The sequence below is a fragment of the Mchenga conophoros genome, linkage group LG3 (assembly GCF_057382185.1).
Source record: "Mchenga conophoros isolate Kocher_MC1m ecotype Shallow Benthic linkage group LG3, M_conophoros_male_GT1.1, whole genome shotgun sequence".
NCBI lineage: Eukaryota > Metazoa > Chordata > Actinopteri > Cichliformes > Cichlidae > Mchenga > Mchenga conophoros.
In genome coordinates, this window is record NC_140528.1 from 12,874,872 (window position 1) to 12,899,059 (window position 24,188).

Below are 24,188 nucleotides of genomic sequence, written 5' to 3' on the forward strand. Positions count from 1 at the left end.
TGAGGTTTCTCATGTTTGTAAAAGTTACCTCATCATCCTCAGAGTCATCCTCCTCAACTGGCTGCTACTTTATGAAAACCATGTGTAACACCTGCACGTGTGTTTGAAAAAACAAACGCTTTGATTTTGACACCCCAAGAAAATCTTCCTAGATCTGCACGTGTTCAGAGTAAGAGCCGAATAAACAGCAGCAGAAGCTGATTGATGAACAGCTGAATGACATATCAGCTGTAGCTGCAGCATCTGCACAGAGTTTGATTGGCTAACGCTGATTTGTTTGTTTTTTTAAACAGGACAGCAGAGAGAGAGAGGAGGAGATGAAGAGTGCAGCAGATTGATGAGACAGTGAAGAAGAGGTGAGCATCTGACAGAGCAGAGCCAGTTTAAAGGAGCCTCACAAGCTCACACATGACAGCTTCATCAACATGGAGCTCTGAGTGTTTATTAAAGGATCATTGGACGCTCTGACACAGCTGACTGCAGCCTTTAGCTGTGAGCACACAGTGTCTCCATGAGCCTACAGATCGTGGACTTCTTTGAGAAACTTAAAGAAGACGCTTTTCTTTCCTTAGATTGAACTTAAACAAAGGATTTGAGGAGCAGAAAAGTTTTTAAAGAGAAATTAAACATATTAATAAATATTCTGATTATTTTACGTTATTTAGGTGTTTAGGTTATTTTTCTGTTTTCTGTCACACGTCTGCTCTCGTGTCGTTATCAACAGTGTATCAATGCATTCCTGTGGGTGGAGACAGAAACACACACCCAAAAAGAGCTCAGAGCAAGAATAAAAGAGGAGGAGACAGGATCAGAGTGGGACAGTGGAGCTTGTTGTTGGTGTCTCTGTGTGAAGAAACTGTAAGTTTGCTTTGTTTCCTCCTTTAACAGTTTGTTTGTTTCTGTGATGTTTGGACCTGATGTCCTCCATCACACCGACACTCTCTCTCCCCTCTGTTCCATATGTGACAGAGGGGAGAGAGAGTCTCTCACTCAGAGAACCAAGGTTACAATGTAACCACACGTTCAGCTCTTGTGTTTGAATCCTCATGATTATAGATTATTGATTGGCTGGAATCAAACAGTTTGAAGAACATTTATTCGTGTGGCAGTTTCAGCTGCTGCTCACAAATCTGATAACAGGAACAAGTTAGTTCCACGAGGAAGACGTTCGTCTGGGCGCGTTGGCCTCGTCGATCATGTGACCGTGTTACTGTTCGGGCTCAAACTGATACGAGTGGTTTAGCAGGTGTGACAGGACGATGCTGCACAGCCTCATTGTTCAGGTGTGAGTCAGACTCTGAGTCTTTATACAGTCCTGTTTAACAACATGTTGTTCCTGTTGATGTGTCACAGAGATCAGCTGTGCTAAACTCTGCTGCGTGCAGCTACTAGTTTCTCTAGTTTGGTGATGGAAACGTCGATGAGACTGTTTCCATCACCAAGCATCACGAGGAACACCTCTGAGTCTGATTCTGACTCTGTGCATAAAACCACAATTATCCCTTCATGTCTGTTCATCTGATTCTGTAATGTGAGAAACTTTGATGTCTGAATTTTGTTCTATCATTAAAGGATGTTGGCTGCTGTGTTTGCACATGCTCAGTGTGACAGGATGTTGGCTGCTGTGCTTGCACATGCTCAGTTTGACAGGATGTTGGCTGCTCTGTTTGCACATGCTCAGTGTGACAGGATGTTGGCTGCTGTGTTTGCACATGCTCAGTGTGACAGGATGTTGGCTGCTGTGTTTGCACATGCTCAGTGTGACAGGATGTTGGCTGCTGTGTTTGCACATGCTCAGTGTGACAGGATGTTGGCTGCTGTGTTTGCACATGCTCAGTGTGACAGGATGTTGGCTGCTCTGTTTGCACATGCTCAGTGTGACAGGATGTTGGCTGCTGTGTTTGCACATGCTCAGTGTGACAGGATGTTGGCTGCTGTGTTTGCACATGCTCAGTGTGACAGGATGTTGGCTGCTGTGTTTGCACATGCTCAGTGTGACAGGATGTTGGCTGCTGTGTTTGCACATGCTCAGTGTGACAGGATGTTGGCTGCTGTGAAAGCTGAATGCTCTGTGGTTAGAAGTGATGTCACACATTAGGATAACTGTGCTCGCTCTCTGTCAGAGTAACAGAGAGCGAGCAATTTGACCACATGACCCTCAGTACACAGCATGATGTGCGCTGTAAACAGGAAGTAGAGGAGCAGGACTGAGGTAAACCTCTGAGGGATCAAACTGAGACTGAGCTCCAGATGTTTCCACATGTTTCTGCTCTGCGTGTGTTTGATGATTATTTCAGGTATAGATGATGGAATATGGCCAGTCTGATGTCAGCCTGCTTCTCTGACAGCGCCTCTCTGTGCTGCCCCCTGCTGGCTCTGATCATTACTGACTGAGTCCTTGCTGCCACTTTATTAGGTACAGCTTGCTAACACAGGCTCAGACCTGCTTTGCCTTCAGAGCTGAGCCTTAAATCTTCATGGCTCAGATTCAGCAAAGTGCTGGAAACATCCCTCAGAGTCATGTGATCAGTGACGTCTGCTTTCAGCACTGACAGATAGAAAAGTGCATCCACATAAACAGGATATATAATAATAATAATCAAATGCTGATTTTTTTTCAGCCCTTTGTCTGAATGCTAATCCAGCTGTGTGTGTTTGTAATGACAGTAAATAAATGTCAGACTTACAGCTCCTGCTTTACTGCATTAAAGTGATCAGATGAGTTCAGCACTTTGACATGGATGGTAGTGAAAGCAGGAAATGACAAATGTAGCACAGCAGCAGCGTTTAACAGAAACTCTGGGATGAACATCATTCATAGAACAGCTTCCAGCTTCTTTTGCTCGGCTACAGTTTGGATGGATTTGCATTTAAAGATGCAACAAGACTAAAATGGTTAGGGTCAGGAGGTCAAAGGTCAGAGCTCCTGTGGGTCTGAGGGCGGCCTCACGCTGGAGAAGGATGAAGGAGTCTGACCTGAGCCAGTGTTTGACATGAACACATCAGCACTGCTGTCAGTGAGCCTAACGACAGCCGTTAGCATCATTTCAGTGTTTCAGTCATAAAAACACTTCCTGTCACTGTGGTGGTTACAGCGACATCATGCAGTTTGTGCTTTGACCTCCAGAGGGCGACAAATCAGCACAGACAGAGAGCTCCATTCAAACTTTGCTGCCATCAGGAATAATTCTTCAAATATAATCATCAGTGTTTGAGCAGCTATGATATCAGGGACAATCTAGACATGTGTGACAATACTGAACATGTCACATGACACACCTCAAACATCATGTGATCCACTCTCAGTCTGCACTTTCATTCATGACTTCAACAGGTTGAAATGAGCTTTGAAGAAACATTCAGTGAAATAAATCTTTCATGGATTCATGTGAGCAGCAGATGAACTTTGTACCAACAACATCTTCAATAACAGAGTCTGAATGAAGCTCAGGTGTTGATGCTGCTCACTGATTGGACGCTTGCTTTCAGCTCTGCTCTCAGTCTTTACTGCACAGGTGAAGGTAGAAAGTGTGACTGGATCTATAGACTGGAAACAGAGAAACATGCTGAACATTTGAAGCTTTGCAGCAGAAATGTTCATGTTACAAACACAGCAGAGCTGATCTGGGATCAGTGTGTTCACACCTGCAGCTACAACAAGGTTTCATGTCTCCACACGTCAGCATGTGAACTTTACTCTGACTCAGTCTGAGCAGTCAGACGGCATATTTTTAAAGTTAACACATCAGCACACACAGAGCTGAGCCCCTCCCACCTGTGCTGAGTTTCAGGTGGAGCCCCGCCTCCTTCCAGGAAGCAGCTCACCTGTGTGTCCGTGTTTAGTGTCCAGGTGTGGAGTGGAGCTTGTTGTTGGTGTGTGAAGAAACTGTAAGTTTGCTTTGTTTCCTCCTTTAACAGTTTGTCTTTAGGAACTTTACTGTTTGTTCAGCTCGTGTTTGATTTCTTCACACAACAAACTGTGTGTGTTTGTATTTCCGGTCTCTCCATTAAAGTCAGTGTGTAATGTTTCCTGGCTAACATCAGCTGTGTGCAGCTTAGTTCAGCACAAATCTGCCGCTCCATAGTTCACGGTAACGGACTCACAGCTGGACCAACGAGGCCGAGTGTGTCCGCCACTCTGAGCTACGTTCGTGTTTGTGTACTTGTAGTTTGTACTTTGAGTTCACTCAGAGCCCACAGAGGACGCAGCGTACGTGATGACGTCACAGCCCTTTACCTCCTTTACTGTCACTGTGATTAATATTTACACACGAGACACCTGCAGAGCTCTGACGCTAAGCTAGCACACAGCATGCTAACACTAAGCTAAAGCTAGGCTAGCCAAGAACCCAGAGTGAGGTTAAAGCTAGTGATGGGCAGATGAAGCCTCATGAAGCACTGAAGCTTTTCATCCAATTGGTTCACCCCAACGCGAAGCTTCTTGAAGCTTCATTTGCTCTAGTAGGACACCTACTGGACGTAAAAATATTAGTTGGCATGAATTTGAAGAGTGTGGCCTTTTTGCACACAGCCTGTAAATGTCAACAACAAAAGGAGTGTGTAAAACATGTATATTGTAGTGATGCAGTGTACTGTGTATATTTATACTGGCAGTATGGAACATGATTATTTGGAAATGCCTAAAATGGAAATGATCATATACTGTGAGGTGAGGTGTGGACAGTGGTTGTGCTTTTGTAACATTGAGGCAAGGACAGTGATTAGTGTTTAGGGGACACATCATTGGTTTTTATTAAAAAGAAACAGTTTCTCCACTGTGGCAGGTCGTAGGTGATTTTTTTTTTCTAAACTGTCTCTAACTCTCACTAACCGCAACTCTCCATCAAACGCCCACATTTTGTCTGAGGGGTTTATATCGCTGTCATAGCTCGCGGCAAAGTTCGAACCGCTTCCTGAACCAGACACGTGGTACAGCCGGGCAGCGAGGCTTCCGACGTCATCATTTTCAGCTCCTCCCATAAATGAAGCAAGCCTCGATACGCGCTTCGCGGAAACGCCCCCTCCATTACTCGACACACGCTTCGAAGCCTCGATACAGAACGTCACATCACTAGTTAAAGCTGAGTAAACACTGACCCCAGACCAGCACCGTGATAAAGTGAGCTGCTGCTGCTGAACTTGAACAGGTAACAAAGTGATGAGCAGTCAGGCTGCAGGTTTCTACCTGTTCATGTTTCTACAGTAGAATCACTTTGAAGTGTCTTTGTGCTGTTTCATCTTTGATTTGTGTTCATAAACACTCAGAGAAACATCACGTGACCTCATCAGGATCTGTGTTGGTGTGTGGGGCTGTACCTCAGCTTTATGTTGTTACATGCTCATTTGTTCATTTTAACATCAAAGTAATGTTACGAGGAGTAATGAAGTAACGTACTCCATTACTTTTAATCAAAGTGTTCTGTGTAATATGTGTAATAATGACTGTTTTGAGTAATGACCAACACTGATCACAACAAAGAGGAAATGCCTCCAACATGCACAAACATTTGAGCCACAACATGCAGTTAATGTGCACAAATGTCTTTGATATGCTGCTCAGTGATGGTGGTGACTGTCAGAGCAGAGCTACTGAGAATCAATAAGTAATATCAATGATGGGATCAGAATCACTAAATTCTTCTCATCCCTGTCAGTATCATACATGTGCTGTATAATGTGATAAATGTAGAGGTGCTGGCTGTTCTCTCACTCTGCTGTTTAGCTGTAAAGGACGCCTCCCTGCCTTTGTCTCATTCATGACCTTTAATAGTCTCTTCTAACATGCAGAGATCTGTATGATCTGTTTCATAGAGTCTAACCAGCCTGTACAGGTAACAACAACAGTCACTGCATCACTGACACACAAACGTCATCTCTGTCAATAACAACATTCATACATGGAATAAAAACACATCAGTGGATCATTGCTGGAGCTGATGTTTGTGCTCCTGGTGCAAAGGCTCTCAGTTTCCTCCTTGAAATAACATCAGTGGTGGGTCAGCGACATGCTTTCTTTCCCTCTCAGGTTTAAATATCTGGGACTCTCCACCGTTTGGTTTTAGAGCTGAAGAAGCTTCTCTGATGAAACGTCTTCCAGAAACTTAAAGACGTCTCTTTTCTCTCCAAGCTCCTTAGATCACATGACCTGGATGACTGAACCTACAGACACATTGACCTGGTTTCTAGGTAGAGCTGGGCGATAGAACGATAACGATATGTATCGCGATATAACTTTTTCTCGATAGAAAAATTAAACTATTGCGATAGACCTCGCCGCTCTTGTCCTCTTAAAAAAAAAAAAAAAAAAAGGTCAGCCAATCCAAATTAAGTAGCGCAGAGCCGAACCAATCACAGCCGCAGCGTCACGTCACGTGACTTGTTACGTACAGCACAAGTGCCAAGCCGCACATGTGTTTGTTTGGGAAGCAGCCAGCGGGTAATGGAGGAAATGAGTGTGCCGGCTAGAAAAATCAACCGAGCGTGACCGAAGAGAAAACAGATGATGGTTCCAACGCCGGAGAGATTGTCGAACGGAAGAGCCATAGAAGTTCCGTAGTGCGAAGGTATTTCGGCTATTTCAAGTCTGACAAAAAACAGAGTAGCGCGCACTGTAAATGTGCCGAAAGCAAGTCTGGAAATACAATAAACTGGTGCATGCGTCACACTGTGCGCCACGTTATTGTTTCGGTGAAATGAATTTCTACAATACTGTTAATTCTACTCTCTGCAGTGTTTAAATGCTTACATATACACACAGTTACTGTCCGTCCACACATACGACTCGGTTCTGCTTCTATGCCCCAGCTTTGTTTACTTTTTCCCACCGAGGCTTCTAGACTTCTGATTGGCCAACATTTCTGCACGGTTAGGAATCTAGCGCCACCTGCTGCTTTGGCATGTTCATAGCAGCGTTTTCCTTCATTTCTGCCTTTATGTGTGGACGGGATTATTTTTAAAACGAAAACGGAAAATCTCCGTTTTCAAAAATACCCGTGTACGTGTGGACGTAGCCTCAGTCTCTGACTGGAAGCGCTAATTCGTCATTCGGCTTTTGTCAGACTAAAGTAACTGTTAAAACTGTTTGAAAAGCTCGGCTATACAACAAGGAGAGATTGAGAATTTCCTTTTAGTTCTCAGTTTATTTGATATTGACAAAAGTTAGTCAGTTTTGTCTGTTCTTCTGTAAAACAAACTAAGATTTATTTTTAGAATTAATATTTTGTTTCTAAGTGGAATTGACAATTTAGTCTGTTTCGTTTGTTCTATTTTGAAACTTAAACGCTTTAGCGGCTGCCTTTTGTGTAGTTTGCAATATTTGCCTTTATTTATCTGAAAAAGTCTCATGTTCCTTAAGTACATCTACCCTGTTGAACTTATTATGGGAAATAAATATTTAAATAAAAACAAGCTGCTGATTATTTCACATTTTACTTGTGAGCAACGGCACATTTAAATCTTACAAATATAGTTATTTGGCTTATATCGTGATAGATATCGTTATCGCCTGAAATGAAAAAAACATATCGTGATATGAAAAAATCTCATATCGCCCAGCTCTACTTTAAAGGTGATCGTTTAGGACTTCAGCAATAATACAGACAGCAATGTAGTTAGCAGTAAAACAGCTTTATTGGGAATTAACTTAAAAAACAAACAAACATCTGTCTCCTATTTTCTGTCACACAGGAAAGAAGCATCAATATCTGATGAGAAGACTTATTTATTTCTTTTTGGGGGTTTTTTCAACAGGAGAAGAATATCTAACAAGTTGATTTGTTCACATCTTAAATTTTAAGTGACATGTGCATTTTGAGTTTATACACTCTTTATATAAGGCAACAGTTTCCTTTTGCAGTATTTTTGTGTGGAGTGTTTTTCTATTTCTTAACAAAAAGGGAACAAAGGTGTTTAAGTTCACCTAGGATGATTTGTCTTAACTTTCACATGGTCTTACTGAGGTGATGTGAATTGAAACATGCATTTTTTTTCGGCGGTGAGGGAGGGATGTGCTGGAAAATTTTGAAAAGGGACCTTGAAAGTGCTTAAGAAGTGCTTGAATTTGACCCTGAAAAAGGCATATGAACCCTGATCATTATCATTAGCCTGTGTAAGTCCTGAGTGTCCTCCAGTTCAGTGTCTTTGTCAGTCCCACATGTGTCGTTTCTGTTCAGTTGGTCTTCCAGTCAGTCATCCATCTCAGGCTCTGTCATTCTGTCATAAACACCAGCCTTCACCACCTGTGAGTCCTGCGTTTGGGTCCTCTCTTCTCCACATCCACACTGCGATGCTGTGACATATACAGTACATAAAATCAAAATTCACGTTTTATGCAACTAAAGTGTTTCATTATGTAGGCTACAGAACATAATTCAGTTATAGACGATATATGAAACATGTATACTTACTGCATTTGAATCATTTAAACCATATGTGATATAAACACCTGCACGTGTGTTTGAAAAAACAAACGCTTTGATTTTGACACCCCAAGAAAATCTTCCTAGATCTGCACGTGTTCAGAGTAAGAGCCGAATAAACAGCAGCAGAAGCTGATTGATGAACAGCTGAATGACATATCAGCTGTAGCTGCAGCATCTGCACAGAGTTTGATTGGCTAACGCTGATTTGTTTGTTTTTTTAAACAGGACAGCAGAGAGAGGAGGAGATGGAGAGTGCAGCAGAGACAGTGAAGAAGAGGTGAGCATCTGACAGAGCAGAGCCAGTTTAAAGGAGCCTCACAAGCTCACACATGACAGCTTCATCAACATGGAGCTCTGAGTGTTTATTAAAGGATCATTGGACGCTCTGACACAGCTGACTGCAGCCTTTAGCTGTGAGCACACAGTGTCTCACATTTACATTCACTTCCCTGTCAAACTCAGTAACTTTAAACAGCTGCTGTTATCAGGTGAAGATAGCAAAGCTTTCAGGGCTGAGCCCCAGTGTTTCAGGATAATGGCCCCAGAGACCACAGTCACATATGTGGGGAAGGATTTTAAGTTTAAAACTTCCTGTAAGCACTAACAGCAGAGACGCACAAAGTCGCAGACAGGGAACAAAGTATTTTAGGTTTGTATTGTCAGATTATTTAATCATTATACTGAACAAATATGTGAAAAAGTAAAAACCTCTATTATGATGAGGTTATCACTACATTCACATGTCGTCGATGTGTTCTTTCACACAGATCAGTTTCAGTGTGTGTGGCCCGTACACTAAACCATGACACAAATTCATATGATGTGACACCCAGACTGTGTTCACTGTTTCTTTTGGTAAAATCATCTTCTCGTGTTTTTATAGAAAGATGATGGAAGAACCTAAAGAACAGCCAGCCAAAGCAGCTCCATCAGCAGGTAGGAGATCAGTGCTTTGTATGATGAGACGTATGGATGTATAGACTTCAGGCAGATTCTTTTTTGTAACTGTGACAAGTACATGAAATTCACGAGTTGTAACCTGTCCTAATCTTTGCCTTAATCTTTCTGTGGGACATTAATATAACATGAGAACTTCCAGTCTAAGGAGTTTGGCAGAGAAACAACTGGACTTTTTTGTACTTTGAACCCACATATGAGGTTAAAACGATGCCACCTTAAAATGAAACTGAAGAAATATTGAAACTGAAACAAATGTATTGAAAGTGAAATGATAGTGAAAAAACATAAATATAGAAATTTAAAGAAAAAACTCACTGTTCATGTGGTTTTCACACTTACATCGTTTTTTTTCCACGTACAGTTATTTTTTCAGCTTCAATTAGTTGGCACTGCTTCGGCATCTGAGGGTGCGCTTGAGGGGCGGGGCTTCAGAGCCACATATATGAGCCACATATGTTTGCGCACATTATATTGCTGACCAGTGACTGTAGAAATCATGGACGACCTAATATCTGCAGCAGCCGCAGTCATGAAGAAACTTGCGTATCTCTGAACGGCACATAGAGCGGGGACGCTGAGAGGAGGTCCAGCGTTTACCGACTGTTTCAAACTGACAGACTCAGGTGTTCTTCAGTGTCTGCCTGACAGAAGGACCTGAGAGCCGCCACAATATTTTTGGTAAGTGAAAGGTGTTTGTAAGCTAATCTGTAGCTAACATCCTTAGCTAGCTAGCTAAGATGGGCACTCGGCTATCGGCAAAACTTGTTTTGTAAAGTTTGTTTAGCTAACCCGTGCAGGTGAACGAAATGAGCAGAAACGCACCGGGCTGCTCAGTCAGTAACTAACCACAGTTACTGTACTTTTATTATGAGTATTACACTGTAAGAGCAACAGGCTGCACTCTGCTGCAGCTCCTGTGCAGAGCTGATTATTAAATGTGTGCAAACAGCAGCATGTTTTCACTCTTTTGCCACATCTGTAAGGATATTAACACATATTTTAAAAAAGGCTTGCACTTCAGTAACCCCTCATTAATCATTAATTACAGATTAAATAGCAAAGCCTAATATTTATGTACTCAAACCAAATACTTCTGCTTGGCAGCTTAAGTTAAAATGTGTGTTTCATTTTTCCTCGGATTACATTTTTAGCACTGACTCTGTGTATTGTTTTTACTAAGTTTGTTTCAAATATTCAGGTTAAATAAAACAGTCTGAATCATTCTTATTGAGGTAAGTTCACAAAGTTACATGTGCAGTACAGCTTACATCCTTTGAGAGGGAAAAAAGCATTAATATTTGTTATGATACCTCTGTATGTTGGTGACCACGGTGCAGCAGCAGACTGAACCAGGACTGAAACCTGCTCCGTCTGCTCATGTATGCAGATTCACATTCACAAAGCACCAACAACTCAAAGGTTAACATTATATTGGAAAATCTGTTGGTATATACGGCTTTAAGAAATAAACAGCTCGTATGTGAGCAGAGCTGAAGAACTAAAGAAATGTAAGAGAAGAACTTCAGATCCTGGGTGTGTGAGGACAGAAGGATCAGCTCTATTTCAGATTTGAGATAAACTTTATATTTCAGTTTGTGATGGTTCTGTTCTCTTTGTGATTACAGGAGCTGCCCTCAGATTCAGACCTCAGCACCACCCAGTGACAGCAGACAGATCATCCAACATGTTCACATGTTAACTGCAGAATGAACTGATGCAAACAGTACAAAGGTTAAAGCACCACATGTGCTGTAGTGAAAGCTGCAGCTGTTTTATTGATAAAAACAAAGTCAAAAGGATTAATCACCCCTGTATCATATGAATGTTGGGTTTTTCTCTGTATCTGTTATTGTACGATCTACTGTACAATATAAAGCACCTTCAGGTGACTGTTGTTGTGATTTGGCGCTATATGAATAAAATTGAATTAAATTGAAATGTAACTGTGTCACTATATATCAGCATTAACAGGACCTCAGCTTGGTGTTTCACAAAGCTGCTGATCTCAGACCTGCACAGCTTCCGTTTTAAACACTGAATGTACTCAGCTGCATGAAGAGCACGTTTGAGTTTCTCTGACACAATTAAATAAAAACTGATGAAGGTCAAAGGTCGTCACTTGTATGTCGAACTACAGACTTGTCATCTGGAATTCTTTCACAGTTTGCAAATGTGCAAATAGTGTGTTATTTACCATTAAGTGATTCAGAGTCATTTATACCAGAGTAACCATAGAGGATAATATATTTTTAAGTATATAACTATCCACAGGACTGAATATAATATCTTTATATAAAAGTCCAGAGACTCTGAGGATTATCCAAGTATTTATAACATTACACAAAGCAAAGCTCAAAAAGCTGCTGGCCCTGATGCATTACAGGGCATGCTTGCCCCCCACACTGGATCCTCACCAATTTGTCTATCAAATCAATGGAGTACAGAGGATGCTGTATCCACAGCTCTTCACTGTGTACTCTCACACCTGGACAACAAGAGTACTCATGCAAAAATACTGTTAGTTGACTTCAGCTCAGCATTCAGTACAGTTCTTCCCTCCAAGCTGATCACCAAACGTGTGGATCTTGGACTCAACAACTCCATCTGTACCTGGATCATGGCTCATGGACTTTCTGACCAACAGACCTCAGCATGTTAGGTCAGGCCATAACAGCTCTACCACTGTCACACTCACACTGGCACTCCACAGGGCTGTGTGCTGAGCCCGTTCCTCTATGACTGCAGACCTTAGTATGCATCCAACTCCATCCTTGGACGGGTCTCCAGCTTCAAGTTCTTGGGGATCCACATCTCTGAGAATCTGTCCTGGTCAACTAACACCTCCAGCCTGGTCAAGAAGGCCCATCAGGGCCTCTTTTTCTTTAGGATACTGAAGAAGAATCAACTTCCACCGCTGTGTGATAGAGAGCATCCTGACCAACTGTGTCACAGTCTGGTGTGGGAACTGCTCTGCTGCTGACCGCAAGGCACTGCAGCGCCCAACACATCACAGGGATTCCACTTCCTGGCATTGAGGATGTCCGCAAGAAGAGATGTCTACGCCGAGTATGCATCATTCTCGGACTCCTCTCATACTGCCAATAAACTCTTCCAGCTCCTCCTCCCCTCCAGGAGGCGCTACAGGAGCCTTCAGACTAAAACCAGCAGGTTTAGGAACAGCTTCTTCCCCACAGCTGTCACCCTACTGAACTCAGTCCCCGCTGAGCCTTTCCATCCACTCACCTAACCCTTCTACACTCCTCCTCCCAGTGACCATGATCCTTTCATTATCAACATTCACCACGTTGGTTACTGCTGTAGTTTTAGGACACTGACATAGTGTAGTCTCTGTTATAGTGTGTACACTGTTATAGTCTGTTCAGAGAGCTACGCTTCCACTACTGTAGATATTTTCATAGCACTCTGTAGATCTGTTTACCTCACAGTGCTTCATCTTTATATATGTATATTTGTTCATAGTATACCTGTATACCTGCCCGTCTGTATAGCAATACAGATCATCTGTGTATCGGTTACAATATTATTTTTCAGTTTCAATATTTTCTTCAGTTTCATTTTAAGCTGGCATAATTTTAACCCCACACATCCTAAAATTCAGTATTTGTTGATGAGATGATGAAGTGTCAGGTTGCCCTGCAGTGGAATGAACCCGCCCCCCGACCATACACACACAACACAGACATCACATGGGGATACAAGTCAGAGAACGTTGCATTATAGAAAAAACACTGAAATCTACACTACAATGGGAAAGTACAAGGGGAAAAAAGAGACCTCTGCTCATGCTGGGCTATAGAGGACAGCATGAGAACAGGAAACAAAAAAACTCCTCTGCACAGAAAGCACATAAATGTCCACAGTACAACATTATAGAGCACGTGACCAACAACAAGGTTGGTTAGGGGATAAGGAGTAATCCCAGGCAACACAGCAGCCATCCTGCCACTGCGCCGACTCTCCAGCGTGGGCCCAGACCCGCCTCGTGTTCCCAGGAGGCAACAAGCATCGAAGGCATTGGAAGGGGAGGGGGGATGTGTGAGTGCTTATCAGTGTAAATGTATGTGTGTGCGTGTCCATAGTTCAGCTGAGACAGTGTCCTCCGCCCTATCAGGCTAAGTAAACAGTCTACCAGCCAACCCAGGTGGCCTTGCATGGAATGGGAAGGAACAGACTCAACACAGTCGTTATCAGGGTGTTTTTGTTCAGCTCAGGCCTTGAGCCCACAGCTGGCGCCGAAGGGGTAGCCGCATTATATGATTTGTGATTTTTCTTTTACAAACAACTCATGAGAATTTCAAGCTGTTTTTAACACTCCGACACCGACACTGGTCTCTCAATCTCCCGCTGGATAGCTGCGAGCCTCTCAATTATGTTATTTACCTTCAATTCTGTGGTCTTTTCAGGCTTTTGCTCACAGAGCAGATTCTGAGACTTCACGACCGCAGCCAACTGATCCGCGATGTAATCCAGCTTCCGCCCCAAGGTGTTGTTCCGAGTGGATTCTTCCTTGATGTAATCCAATATACACTCAGAGGTGTTATTCTGAGCCTTCACTGCAGCCGTTAGCGCCTCCAAGCTCTTAACCATGCTGCATTCACTGAGCCCTTTCTGAGAAGCCGCACCTCGTCCCATCCTTTCAATCCCAGCGGGCAGCCTTGTGGGGGTTTGAACAGCCGGTTCCGCTTTCTTAATTCTCCGATAAACCAGGGCCAAGCCAGCTCCGATCAGCAAGAACCCTGTTATCATGGTTCCGAATAGGTACATATCTTCAGCGTCCTCGATCGACAGTCCCGCCAGGCACACGATCCTCCATGTCTGCCACTCGTCCATCGTGTATCCGGCAGGGAAAGTCCCTCCAGGGCACTCGGGCTCTCCCGAGCCCAGACAACTCGTTGAGAAAAGGGTGTCAATAGCATTCAGAGACCAGTTGATCAAATCCATAATTCTCTTTTAAGTTTTTAGACACAGACTGTGAGAGAGTGTTCCAGGGAAGTGAAATACACATGAGACAAGACAAAGACACAAGAGGCTAAGCAGGGAAGATAAGGGGAAGGAGAAGAGGAGAAAAGTGCGACTGCCTTCGCCAAGAGCCAAACGAGAAGGAACATGTTTAGTGTGGCCAGAAAGGGTTTACATTATCTTTCGCCATTGTAATTTACGACAAGAATTAAATGTGAATTACTGAATCTCTCTCAGATGCTTATTTAAATAACATAGCAGTGTTGTTATTTTTGGTGACAAAGTTTGGAGAAGAGGCACAGAAAGCAGAAACCTGTTTAGCCTGCACATGTTGGCATCAGGTACATATGAAAAGCTGCAAAGCAATACAGATGTGTAGGTTCAAAACATTTAATGTGGCTGTTTTCAGGAATTACATTTAGGAATTCCTGTAGCCCCTTTTTTCTGGTTTTCTGGTAGAATAAGTATATTAAAAACTAAAACGTATGATAGGCTCAACAAAGGACAAAGTACGTCAGATAGCTCCTTCAGACCAGATTTGTATTTTTCCTTCTTTTTTCCTTTTTTTGATTCAGATGCTCTTCAGAAGTGTCAGCCTAAACTTAAGTCTAAGCTGAAGAAGTTCCAGTGTGTGTTTGAGGGCATCGCTAAAGCAGGAAACCCAACCCTCCTGAATCCGATCTACACAGAGCTCTACATCACAGAGGGAGGGACTGCAGAGGTCAATGATGAACATGAGGTCAGACAGATTGAAACAGCATCCAGGAAACCAGACGGACCAGAAACAACCATCAGACAAGAAGACATCTTTAAAGACACACCTGGAAGAGATGAACCAATCAGAACAGTGCTGACAAAGGGAGTGGCTGGCATTGGGAAAACAGTCTTAACACAGAAATACAGCCTGGACTGGGCTGAAGACAAAGCCAACCAGGACATCCAGTTCATATTTCCATTCACTTTCAGAGAGCTGAATGTGCTGAAAGAGGAAAAGTTCAGCTTGGTGGGACTTGTTCATCACTTCTTTACTGAAACCAAAGAAGCAGGAATCTGCAGCTTTGAAGACTTCCAGGTTGTGTTCATCTTTGATGGTCTGGATGAGTGTCGACTTCCTCTGGACTTCCACAAAACTGTGACTGATGTTACGATGCCCACCACAGTTGATGTACTTCTCACAAGCCTGATCAGGGGGAATCTTCTTCCCTCTGCTCACGTCTGGATAACCACACGACCTGCAGCAGCAGACCAGATCCCCCCTGAGTATGTTCACAGGGTGACAGGGGTCAGGGGGTTCACTGACCCACAGAAGGAGGAGTACTTCAGGAACCGATTCAGAGATGAGGAGCAGGCCAGCAGGATCATCTCCCACATCAAGACATCTCGAAGCCTCCACATCATGTGCCACATCCCAGTCTTCTGCTGGATCACTACTACAGTTCTGGAGCGTGTCCTGAAAACCAGAGAGGGAGGACAGCTGCCCAAGACCCTGACTGAAATGTACATCCACTTCCTGGTGGTTCAGGCCAAAGTGAAGAAGGTCAAGTATAATAGAGGAGGTGCAACAGATCCACACTGGAGCCCAGAGAGCAAGAAGATGATTGAGTCTCTGGGAAAACTGGCTTTTGATCAGCTGCAGAAAGGAAACCTGATCTTCTATGAATCAGACCTGACAGAGTGTGGCATCGATATCAGAGCAGCCTCAGTGTACTCAGGAGTGTTCACACAGATCTTTAAAGAGGAGAGAGGACTGTACCAGGACAAGGTGTTCTGCTTCATCCATCTGAGTGTTCAGGAGTTTCTGGCTGCTCTTCATGTCCATCTGACCTTCATCAACTCTGGACTCAATCTGCTGGAAGAACAACAGACAACCTCCAAGAAGTCTGAAACAAGAGAATCTGCAGAGAAACACTTCTACCAGAATGCTGTGGACAAGGCCTTGCAGAGTCCAAATGGACACCTGGACTTGTTCCTCCGCTTCCTCCTGGGTCTTTCCCTGCAGACCAATCAGACTCTCCTACGAGGTCTGCTGACACAGACAGGAAGTAGCTCACAGACCAATCAGGAAACAGTCCAGTACATCAAGGAGAAGCTCAGTGAGAATCTGTCTGCAGAGAAAAGCATCAATCTGTTCCACTGTCTAAATGAACTGAATGATCGTTCTCTAGTGGAGGAGATCCAACAGTCCCTGAGATCAGGAAGTCTCTCCACAGATAAACTGTCTTCTGCTCAGTGGTCAGCTCTGGTCTTCATCTTACTGTCATCAGAAGAAGATCTGGATGTGTTTGACCTGAAGAAATACTCTGCTTCAGAGAAGGCTCTTCTGAGGCTGCTGCCAGTGGTCAAAGCCTCCAACAAAGCTCTGTGAGTAAACATGAACTCATCGCTTCATTCTTAAAATCATGGGAAATAAATCAGAGGTGCTCAGTTCAAAGAACACTACCACTTTAGAAAAATTAAAAAATAGTCACTAAAATAGTCATGATACTTTAAATATTTCTCTCCAGCAGGACATGTCAGCATTTCTGAAATATTTTTGTCTTCAACTCGAATCAAAGCACAATCCAGATCCAGCCTATAAGAACATGAGCTCTGATCCTTCAGCCCCTCTGACAGGTTTATTATCCTCAAGTTGTTCACTTGTCTCCAACAACCAGGAGTCTAGCTCTGTTTTTTAAAGCAAATACTTGAGCTACCAGACTGCACCTACATCGTTTTCAGATGTTCTTATTTTAAGGTCTGGTTTGTGTCTCATCTTTATTGCAATCCCCCATGTCTCTCTGTTTTTCAAATATAAATCTGTTACCTCGGTGTGGCCAGAACAACATGGTGAACCCCAAATACAGACAAAGGTGAAGGAACTGAATATTACTAGACGTGAAGGCTTTATTTACACACAGGAACTTGACACTTGGAATTTTTTAACATGAACTGTGAACTATGGCGGAAGTGAAGCACTTGAAGCTGTGAGCATGAAGTGGGCTCTATGGTAGGTTTCCAGAAATGGGTGTTGGTTGATGGTAATCTGAGTCACTGTAACAGAGGTAGAGCAGCATCAGAAAGATCACTGGTGGAGGTTACAGTAAGTGAACGAGGTTATCTTCAATGTCTTATTTGGGGTTTCTGTAGCTCAGGAGGTAAAGCTGGTCTGATCTGACCTACTGATCAGAAGGTTGGTGGTTCGATCCCTGGCTCCTCCAGTCTGCATGTCAAGTATCCTTGGGCAAGATACTAACCCCAACTTGCTCTCCGATGCATCCATCAGAGTATGAATGTGCGTGAATGTACTTAGAAAGCACTAAGTTCAGATAAAGTGTTTGTGAGAATGGGTGTGATTGGGTGGATGTGGCATGTTGTATAGAGCGCTGTGAGTACTCCGTGAGAGTAGAAAAATGCTATATAAGAATCAGTCCATTTACCATTTACTTGTCAGTAATTGGAAAGCAACTTGGGGAAGGCAGGTGGTGAGGTCTGGGTGAGTACTTGTTAGCTTTGAATCCAGGCCAAGTGGTCCAGTAAGTCTAAGAGACGAAAGGCATTAATGTGGCTGTGAGTGAATCAAGAAGACCAGCATCCAGGAAAACGTGACTGAACTGCAAGGGTGAGTAGATGATCCGAGGATTAGGAGGTTAGCAGAGTTATTGGGAGTGCTGATGTTATATTCAGCCTAGTAGATTACTGTCAGGTGTGGACAGTGGACAGGCTGACCAGGCTTCACCCAAAGGCAGAAACCAGAGTCTAGTGGGAAACCACCGCCGCTCACACAGACCATGACAGCAGCATGACCCCCCCCCCCCCCCCCCCCCCCCAAAGCATTCTCTTTCACTTGGCATCATTTACCTCTCCCTTCTCCAATTTCTGATGTGTCCACCTTTGCAATGATAACTGTGATCAGGGTGAACCAAAAAGGTGCCGTGGTGAACAGATACTTAAGTTTGGTGAATGCAGTTTCAGCTTTGGGGGACCAGATGCATGCTGAGACTTGAGTGGTGCAGCTACCTGACTATAGTTGAAAATGAACAGTCTATAAAAATTTGCTATTCCCAAAACCCATTGGAGATGCTTCTTGAATCTACAATGGGTACAAGGGGTATGCCACTCTGTGAAAGCTTTCACTTTTGCCAGATCCGTCTTCACCTGCCCCCGTGCCAAAATGTAACTGAAAAAAGTTATTGATGAGGAATGGAATTCACACTTTTTTGCTTTGACATAAGGTTTATTCTCCAGCAAACGTTGGAAAAATAGCATGGACATGAGACTGATGTTCCTCGCAGGTTTTGGGAAAAATGAGGATATCATCCAGATACACCAATACGAACCTGTCAAGGAATTCCCGGAGGACATCGTTAACTAATCTTGAAACATTGCGGGAGCATTAGTTAACCCAGGCGGCATGACCAAATACTCGTAGTCCCCCAATGGCATGTTTAAAACGGTCTTCCACTTATCTCCCTGATTGATCTGGAAAAAGTGGTAAGCGTTGCGGATGTGGGGTTTTGTAAACCCAGTGGCACTGTGAAATGGCCTGAAAGCAGAGCTAATGAGGTAATAGGTACTTATTCTTGATGGTAATATCACTGAGGCCCCTGAAGTAAATGCATGGCCAGAGAGAGCCATCCTTTTTCTCCACAAAAAAGAAGTTCCAACTTGAGATGACAATCGTTGGATTATGCCTGCACCGAGGGATTCCTTAATGTACTTTTCCATAGCCGCACACTGAGGTCTAAGCAGGTTATACAGCCAGCTAGAAGGCCGGGTGGAGCCAGAGAGTAGTTCTATGGTGCTGTCCTGTGGTTTGTGAGGTGGCAGTGAAAGCGCTTTACTTTTGCTAAATACTTCCTGAAGATCATGACATTTGGTGGGCACAGAGGAGAGATCTAAAACAGTCTCAGTGTTGGTTGATGGTTCCACAGGTTCCGGTGGACGGGCAGAAACAAGGCAATTTGAATGACAGAACAGACTCTAACTGATTACCCTCTGACCTGACCAGTCTAAGTGGGGGTTATGTAATTCTAGCCAAGGAAACCCGAGTATGAGTGGTTTGTGAGGTGCATGAAAAGCAAAAAAGGTAAGTGTTTTCTTGTGATTGCCAGGGGTGACAGGCTCTGTGCGCTGAGTTATGTGAGGGGACACTCGGTTATTTAATGACTTAGTGGGAATGGGCGGATTAAGGGGGCATAGAGGGATGTTTAACTGTCTCGCTAACTCAGACTCCATGAGGTTCTAATTGAACAAGAGCCTGAAAGGTCTGGTTAACTAGAACAGAGAGTTGGAGTTGCAATCTGGGTTTTTATGTTTGTGTGAGTATCCTCCACCCTTATCCCTGAACTTTCCAGTGGGCAGACCCTGGTGTGGAATCGAAAACAGACAGGTTCATCACGAGAAGCAAGCTGATCTTTCATGGTTTGATTTAATGACTGAAAAACATACAGCGGACGGTGGTTAGCACTGTTGCCGCACAGCAAGAAGGTCCTGAGCAAAAGTCTTTACAAACTCAACCAGGAAATCATCATGCGAGCAGAAAGAAAGAGGATGAGCAGATAGGTAAGCAAGAGAAACCCGCCAGCGTCCCAGGTTTCCAGAGAAGGTTCAGGTTCTAGGTACCTGAAATGGGATGTAATTCAATTCAATTCAATTTTATTTATATAGCGCCAAATCACAACAGTCACCTCAATGCGCTTTATATTGTACAGTAGACTGTACAGTAATAGATACAGAGAAAAACCCAACAATCATATGACCCCCTATGAGCAAACACTTTGGCGACAGTGGGAAGGAAAAACTCCCTTTTAACAGGAAGAAATTTTTGGTGTCAAAGTCAAAGCACAGATCCATCCAGTATCTGTATTTCAGCTTATTTCCTTTATACACACATTTAACAGGAACAGTTTCAGACAGCTAGTGTTTACCTGACATTACCTGCGTACCTCACAGTTTGCAGGTAATGGGCATAATAATTACTGAACAGAGACATCCTGCTGTGAACTTTGTTGCTGTGGATCTAAAATGTAAAAATACATCTGAGAAGATTTCTAATCATGATTTTATGAGCCCCCAAAGTTTGATTCTGTTCATCTGGACGTAGCGCTCTCAGCGGGAGAAACATTTTGTCACTCACCAAGATGACTTCTTCAGGCTCAGCTGACTGCAGCTTTCCCCAATCTTATAAAGAGTACATCTGCATAATGACTCAAACCTAATGGTCAAGGAACTGACCTCCCAGCCTTATTGTTCCTTCAGTGGGCTGGTTTCAGTCATTATGCAAATGTACTTTTTATAGGGTTGGAAACCAGAAGTCAGCTGAGACTGACGAAGTCACCTGGATGAGTGACGAAATGTTTCTCCCACTGAAAGCGCTACGTCCAGATGAACAGAATCAACTTTTGGGATTTACTAACCTGGATGATTGAGCATGGATCAAGACGGGTTTTTATGAGGTATACAGTTTCTTATAATTTCTAAACCAGAAGGTTGAGGAGATGGAGCTCATGATAACTGGCTACTGCCCTTCAGCGTGCTTTATGAAATCATCCAATCAAAATAAAGTTGGCCTTTAGGGAGAGCGGGGCTTTAAAGGGGAATGAGCCAAAGCAGCTTTTAGACAGAAAATGAAATGAGAGTCCAGGATGTGATACATTATTTATAACTACATTTACAGTAATCACACATATTAGAATTAATAAAGTGACCAGCAGTACTGTAGTAAGTGTAATACTGCAGTACTCACAGGCCTGTGCCAGCAGACACTGAACTACTGTCACTAAATCAACCTGGTCTTCACTGGTTTCCATTTACATACATTGGAATAATTGTGTTTAATTTGAAATAGTTTTCTTCTGTTACACTTAAATTCTTGAACATTTTTTTATTTAATTGTGCATTGTAGTGTACTCATTTGTACACATTTGATTACTTAGATTCAACATATAAAGAGATTTTATTTGATAATAAATATTATTGTCTTGTTGTTCTTGTTATTTTTTTCAGGCTGAGCAGCTGTAACCTGTCAGAGGAAGACTGTACAGATTTGTTGTCAGTGGTCAGCTCCCAGTCCTGTAGTCTGAGAGAGCTGGACTTGAGTACCGACAGCCTGAAGGCTTCAACAGTAAAGCTTCTGTCTGCTGCAGTGGAGAGTCCACACGCCAAACTGAATATTCTGAGGTCTGACCGATTTGTATTCTTTTTTCTTTTGTTTGTTTGTTTTGTTTTGTTTTTAACTGAGAAAATAAATCCAGCAATTTAACCAGTAGAGGTAAACTTGATCAATTTACTGTTGTTTCGTACCACATCTGCTCAGCATAAAACAACAAGGATTCTTAAAATATAAGATTAGTTATTGCACCCTGATTACACTTTAACATCAGTCTTTGTTCATGTTTTCATTTTCAGACTCAACGTCTGTGAACTTCTAGCGGGAAACTGTGAAGCTGTGTCCTCAATGCTCAGCTCTCAGTCCTCTACTCTGACAGAGCTGGACCTGAGTATCAAAAATGTGCAGGATTCAGGAGTGAAGATTCTGTCTGCTGGACTACAAAGTTTAAACTGTAAACTAAATACTCTGAGGTCAGATCAATTGACATTTTGTTTTTTTTAAATGAACCAATTAAACATTTTATTCAAGGCTTCCGGTTCCGGCGCTCGTGGGGATGGACACCTAGTACGAGAGCTCTCGACTGAAACTTATTAAAACTGCCCCAAGTAAATTAATACACTATCTAAGTGCACATAAAGAGGAAAAAGGGGTTTAAATGATGTCCAGAAAGAACAAAATAGCTAAGAAGTTAACGTTTGAAAACGTGGAAGATGGCAATGTGCAGCTAACAGAAGGGGCTAACGTTAGCCCCTATAAGGCTAGCCGAGGCCACTCTCCCACTCCTAGCCGCGAGGATTCTGGGACAGAAGATGAGGTTGACCCAGCAAGTTTGACGCTGATACTGAAAGAACTGAGAGGCGTTGGGAAAGAGGTGAAAGAATTTCGAAAAGACACGAAAGCGCAACTGGTGGAAATAAGGGGTGAGTTGGATAAAGCCAATGCGCGGCTTAATGATGTGGAAACCAGGGTTGCAGAACACAAAGATAAGCTCCAGAACACAGACGAGATTTTGTCTGAGATACTAACAATGCAATTCAATGTTATTTATATAGCGCCAAATCACAACAAAAGTCACCTCAAGGCACTTCATAAATACAGAGGAAAAACCCAACAATCACATGACCCCCTATGAACAAGCACTTTGGCGACAGTGGGAAGGAAAAACTCCCTTTTAACAGAAAGAAACCTCTGGCAGAACCAGGCTCAGGGAGGGGCGGGGCCATTTGCTGTGATTGGTTGGAGTGAGAGAAGGAAGACAGGATAAAGACATGCTGTGGAAGAGAGACAGAGGTTAATAACACATATGATTCAATGCAGAGAGGTCTGTTAACACATAGTGAGTGAGAAAGGTGACTGGAAAGGAAAAACTCAATGCATCATGGGAATCCCCGGCAGCCTACGTCTATTGCAGCATAACTAAGGGAGGATTCAGGGTCACCTGGCCCAGCCCTAACTATATGCTTTAGCAAAAAGGAAAGTTTGAAGCTGATCTTCAAAGTAGAAAGGGCGTCTGTCTCCTGAACTCAAACTGGGAGCTGCTTCCACACCCAGTCCAACATAGCCAGGCTTTCTTTGCTGCTTTGACAAAACCTCAAATCCCAGTCAGAGATGATGAGCATCATCACAGTGATGATCATTTCTCTGTTAACCCAGGCTTTCTGCTTCAGGATCTGTGCACGCTCAGAAAACAAGGAGACCTTTAAACATAATTTCACTAAATGGATGGATTGAGCTCAGCCTACAGATGAACTGGTGCCAGAGATCATAAAGAACATCAAACAGTCAAATTCAACACTTTTAATGGAAATATGAGATTAATCTTAAAAGTAGAGATAGTGTCTGTCTCCTGAATCCAAACTGGAAGCTGGTTCCACAGAAGAGGGGCCTGAAAACTGAAGGCTCTGCCTCCCATTCTACTTTCAAATACTCTAGGAACAACAAGTAGGCCTGCAGTGTGAGAGCGAAGTGCTCTAATGGGGTGATATGGTACTACAAGGTCATTAAGATAAGATGGGGCCTGATTATTTAAGATCTTGTATGTGAGGAGCAGGATTTTGAATTCAATTCTGGATTTAACAGGAAGCCAATGAAGGGAAGCCAATACAGGAGAAATCTGCTCTCTCTTTCTAGTCCCTGTCAGTACTCTTGCTGCAGCATTTTGGATTAACTGAAGGCTTTTCAGGGAGTTTTTTGGACTTCCTGATAATAATGAATTACAATAGTCCAGCCTGGAAGTAATAAATGCATGAACTAGTTTTTCAGCGTCACTCTGAGACAGGATATTTCTAACTTTAGAGATGTTGCGCAAATGGAAGAAAGCATGCAGGAAAAGTTTCAAACAAAACTAACATCACTGGAGGCTTACTCGAGGAGGGAGTCGCTCAGACTGTACAGGGTGCCGGAGGGAGAAGAATCGGGAGCTCCATCTATGGCCCACTTTGTGGAGAAGCTACTCCGGGAGAATCTCGCCATCCCACCATCAACACCGTTACAAATTCAGAGAGCACACAGAGCGTTATCATTACTCCCTCCGGACGGCTCCCAACCCAGATCGATCCTGGTAAAATTCCTGTGCTTCACGGTTAAAGAAGAAGTGCTGAGGCTCGCTTGGCAAAAGAAAGGTTTTATGCTGAATTCCAGCAAGATCAACCTCGACCACGATTACCCCCCTGAGATCATGGTTTTGAGGAAGGAGTATGCAGAGGCACGAAAGGTCCTAAAAGAGAAGAATGTACGGT

At 43.2% G+C, this 24,188-nt stretch overlaps 3 protein-coding genes across 4 annotated transcripts in view; 1 reads left to right on the top strand and 2 right to left on the bottom strand.

Moving 5' to 3' along the window:
- Window positions 1–24,188, bottom strand: part of LOC146577283 (protein NLRC3-like) — a 682,649-nt gene that overhangs the window by 618,586 nt on the left and 39,875 nt on the right. The window lies entirely within an intron of this gene.
- Window positions 1–24,188, top strand: part of LOC146577302 (protein NLRC3-like) — a 52,729-nt gene that overhangs the window by 1,661 nt on the left and 26,880 nt on the right. Inside the window, exons 2-8 of one of the 2 annotated variants that reach the window (XM_085252818.1) lie at window positions 294–356; window positions 725–858; window positions 8,646–8,697; window positions 9,304–9,356; window positions 14,936–16,721; window positions 21,345–21,518; window positions 21,747–21,920. In XM_085252818.1, the coding sequence (XP_085108944.1) occupies window positions 8,666–8,697; window positions 9,304–9,356; window positions 14,936–16,721; window positions 21,345–21,518; window positions 21,747–21,920 (2,219 nt within the window). In that variant the 5' untranslated portion in view covers window positions 294–356; window positions 725–858; window positions 8,646–8,665. The remainder of the gene's footprint in view (window positions 1–293; window positions 357–724; window positions 859–8,645; window positions 8,698–9,303; window positions 9,357–14,935; window positions 16,722–21,344; window positions 21,519–21,746; window positions 21,921–24,188) is intronic. The other variant, XM_085252811.1, reaches the window with a different exon arrangement.
- Window positions 13,649–14,342, bottom strand: LOC146577303 (uncharacterized). Its single transcript, XM_085252980.1, has one exon. It carries the CDS (start codon window positions 14,340–14,342, stop codon window positions 13,707–13,709), a length of 636 nt encoding a protein of 211 aa, XP_085109106.1. The 3' UTR covers window positions 13,649–13,706.

Coding starts and splice junctions, on each gene's coding strand:
- LOC146577303 (XM_085252980.1), bottom strand. CDS start 14,342: ATGGATTTGATCAACTGGTCTCTGAATGCTATTGACACCCTTTTCTCA.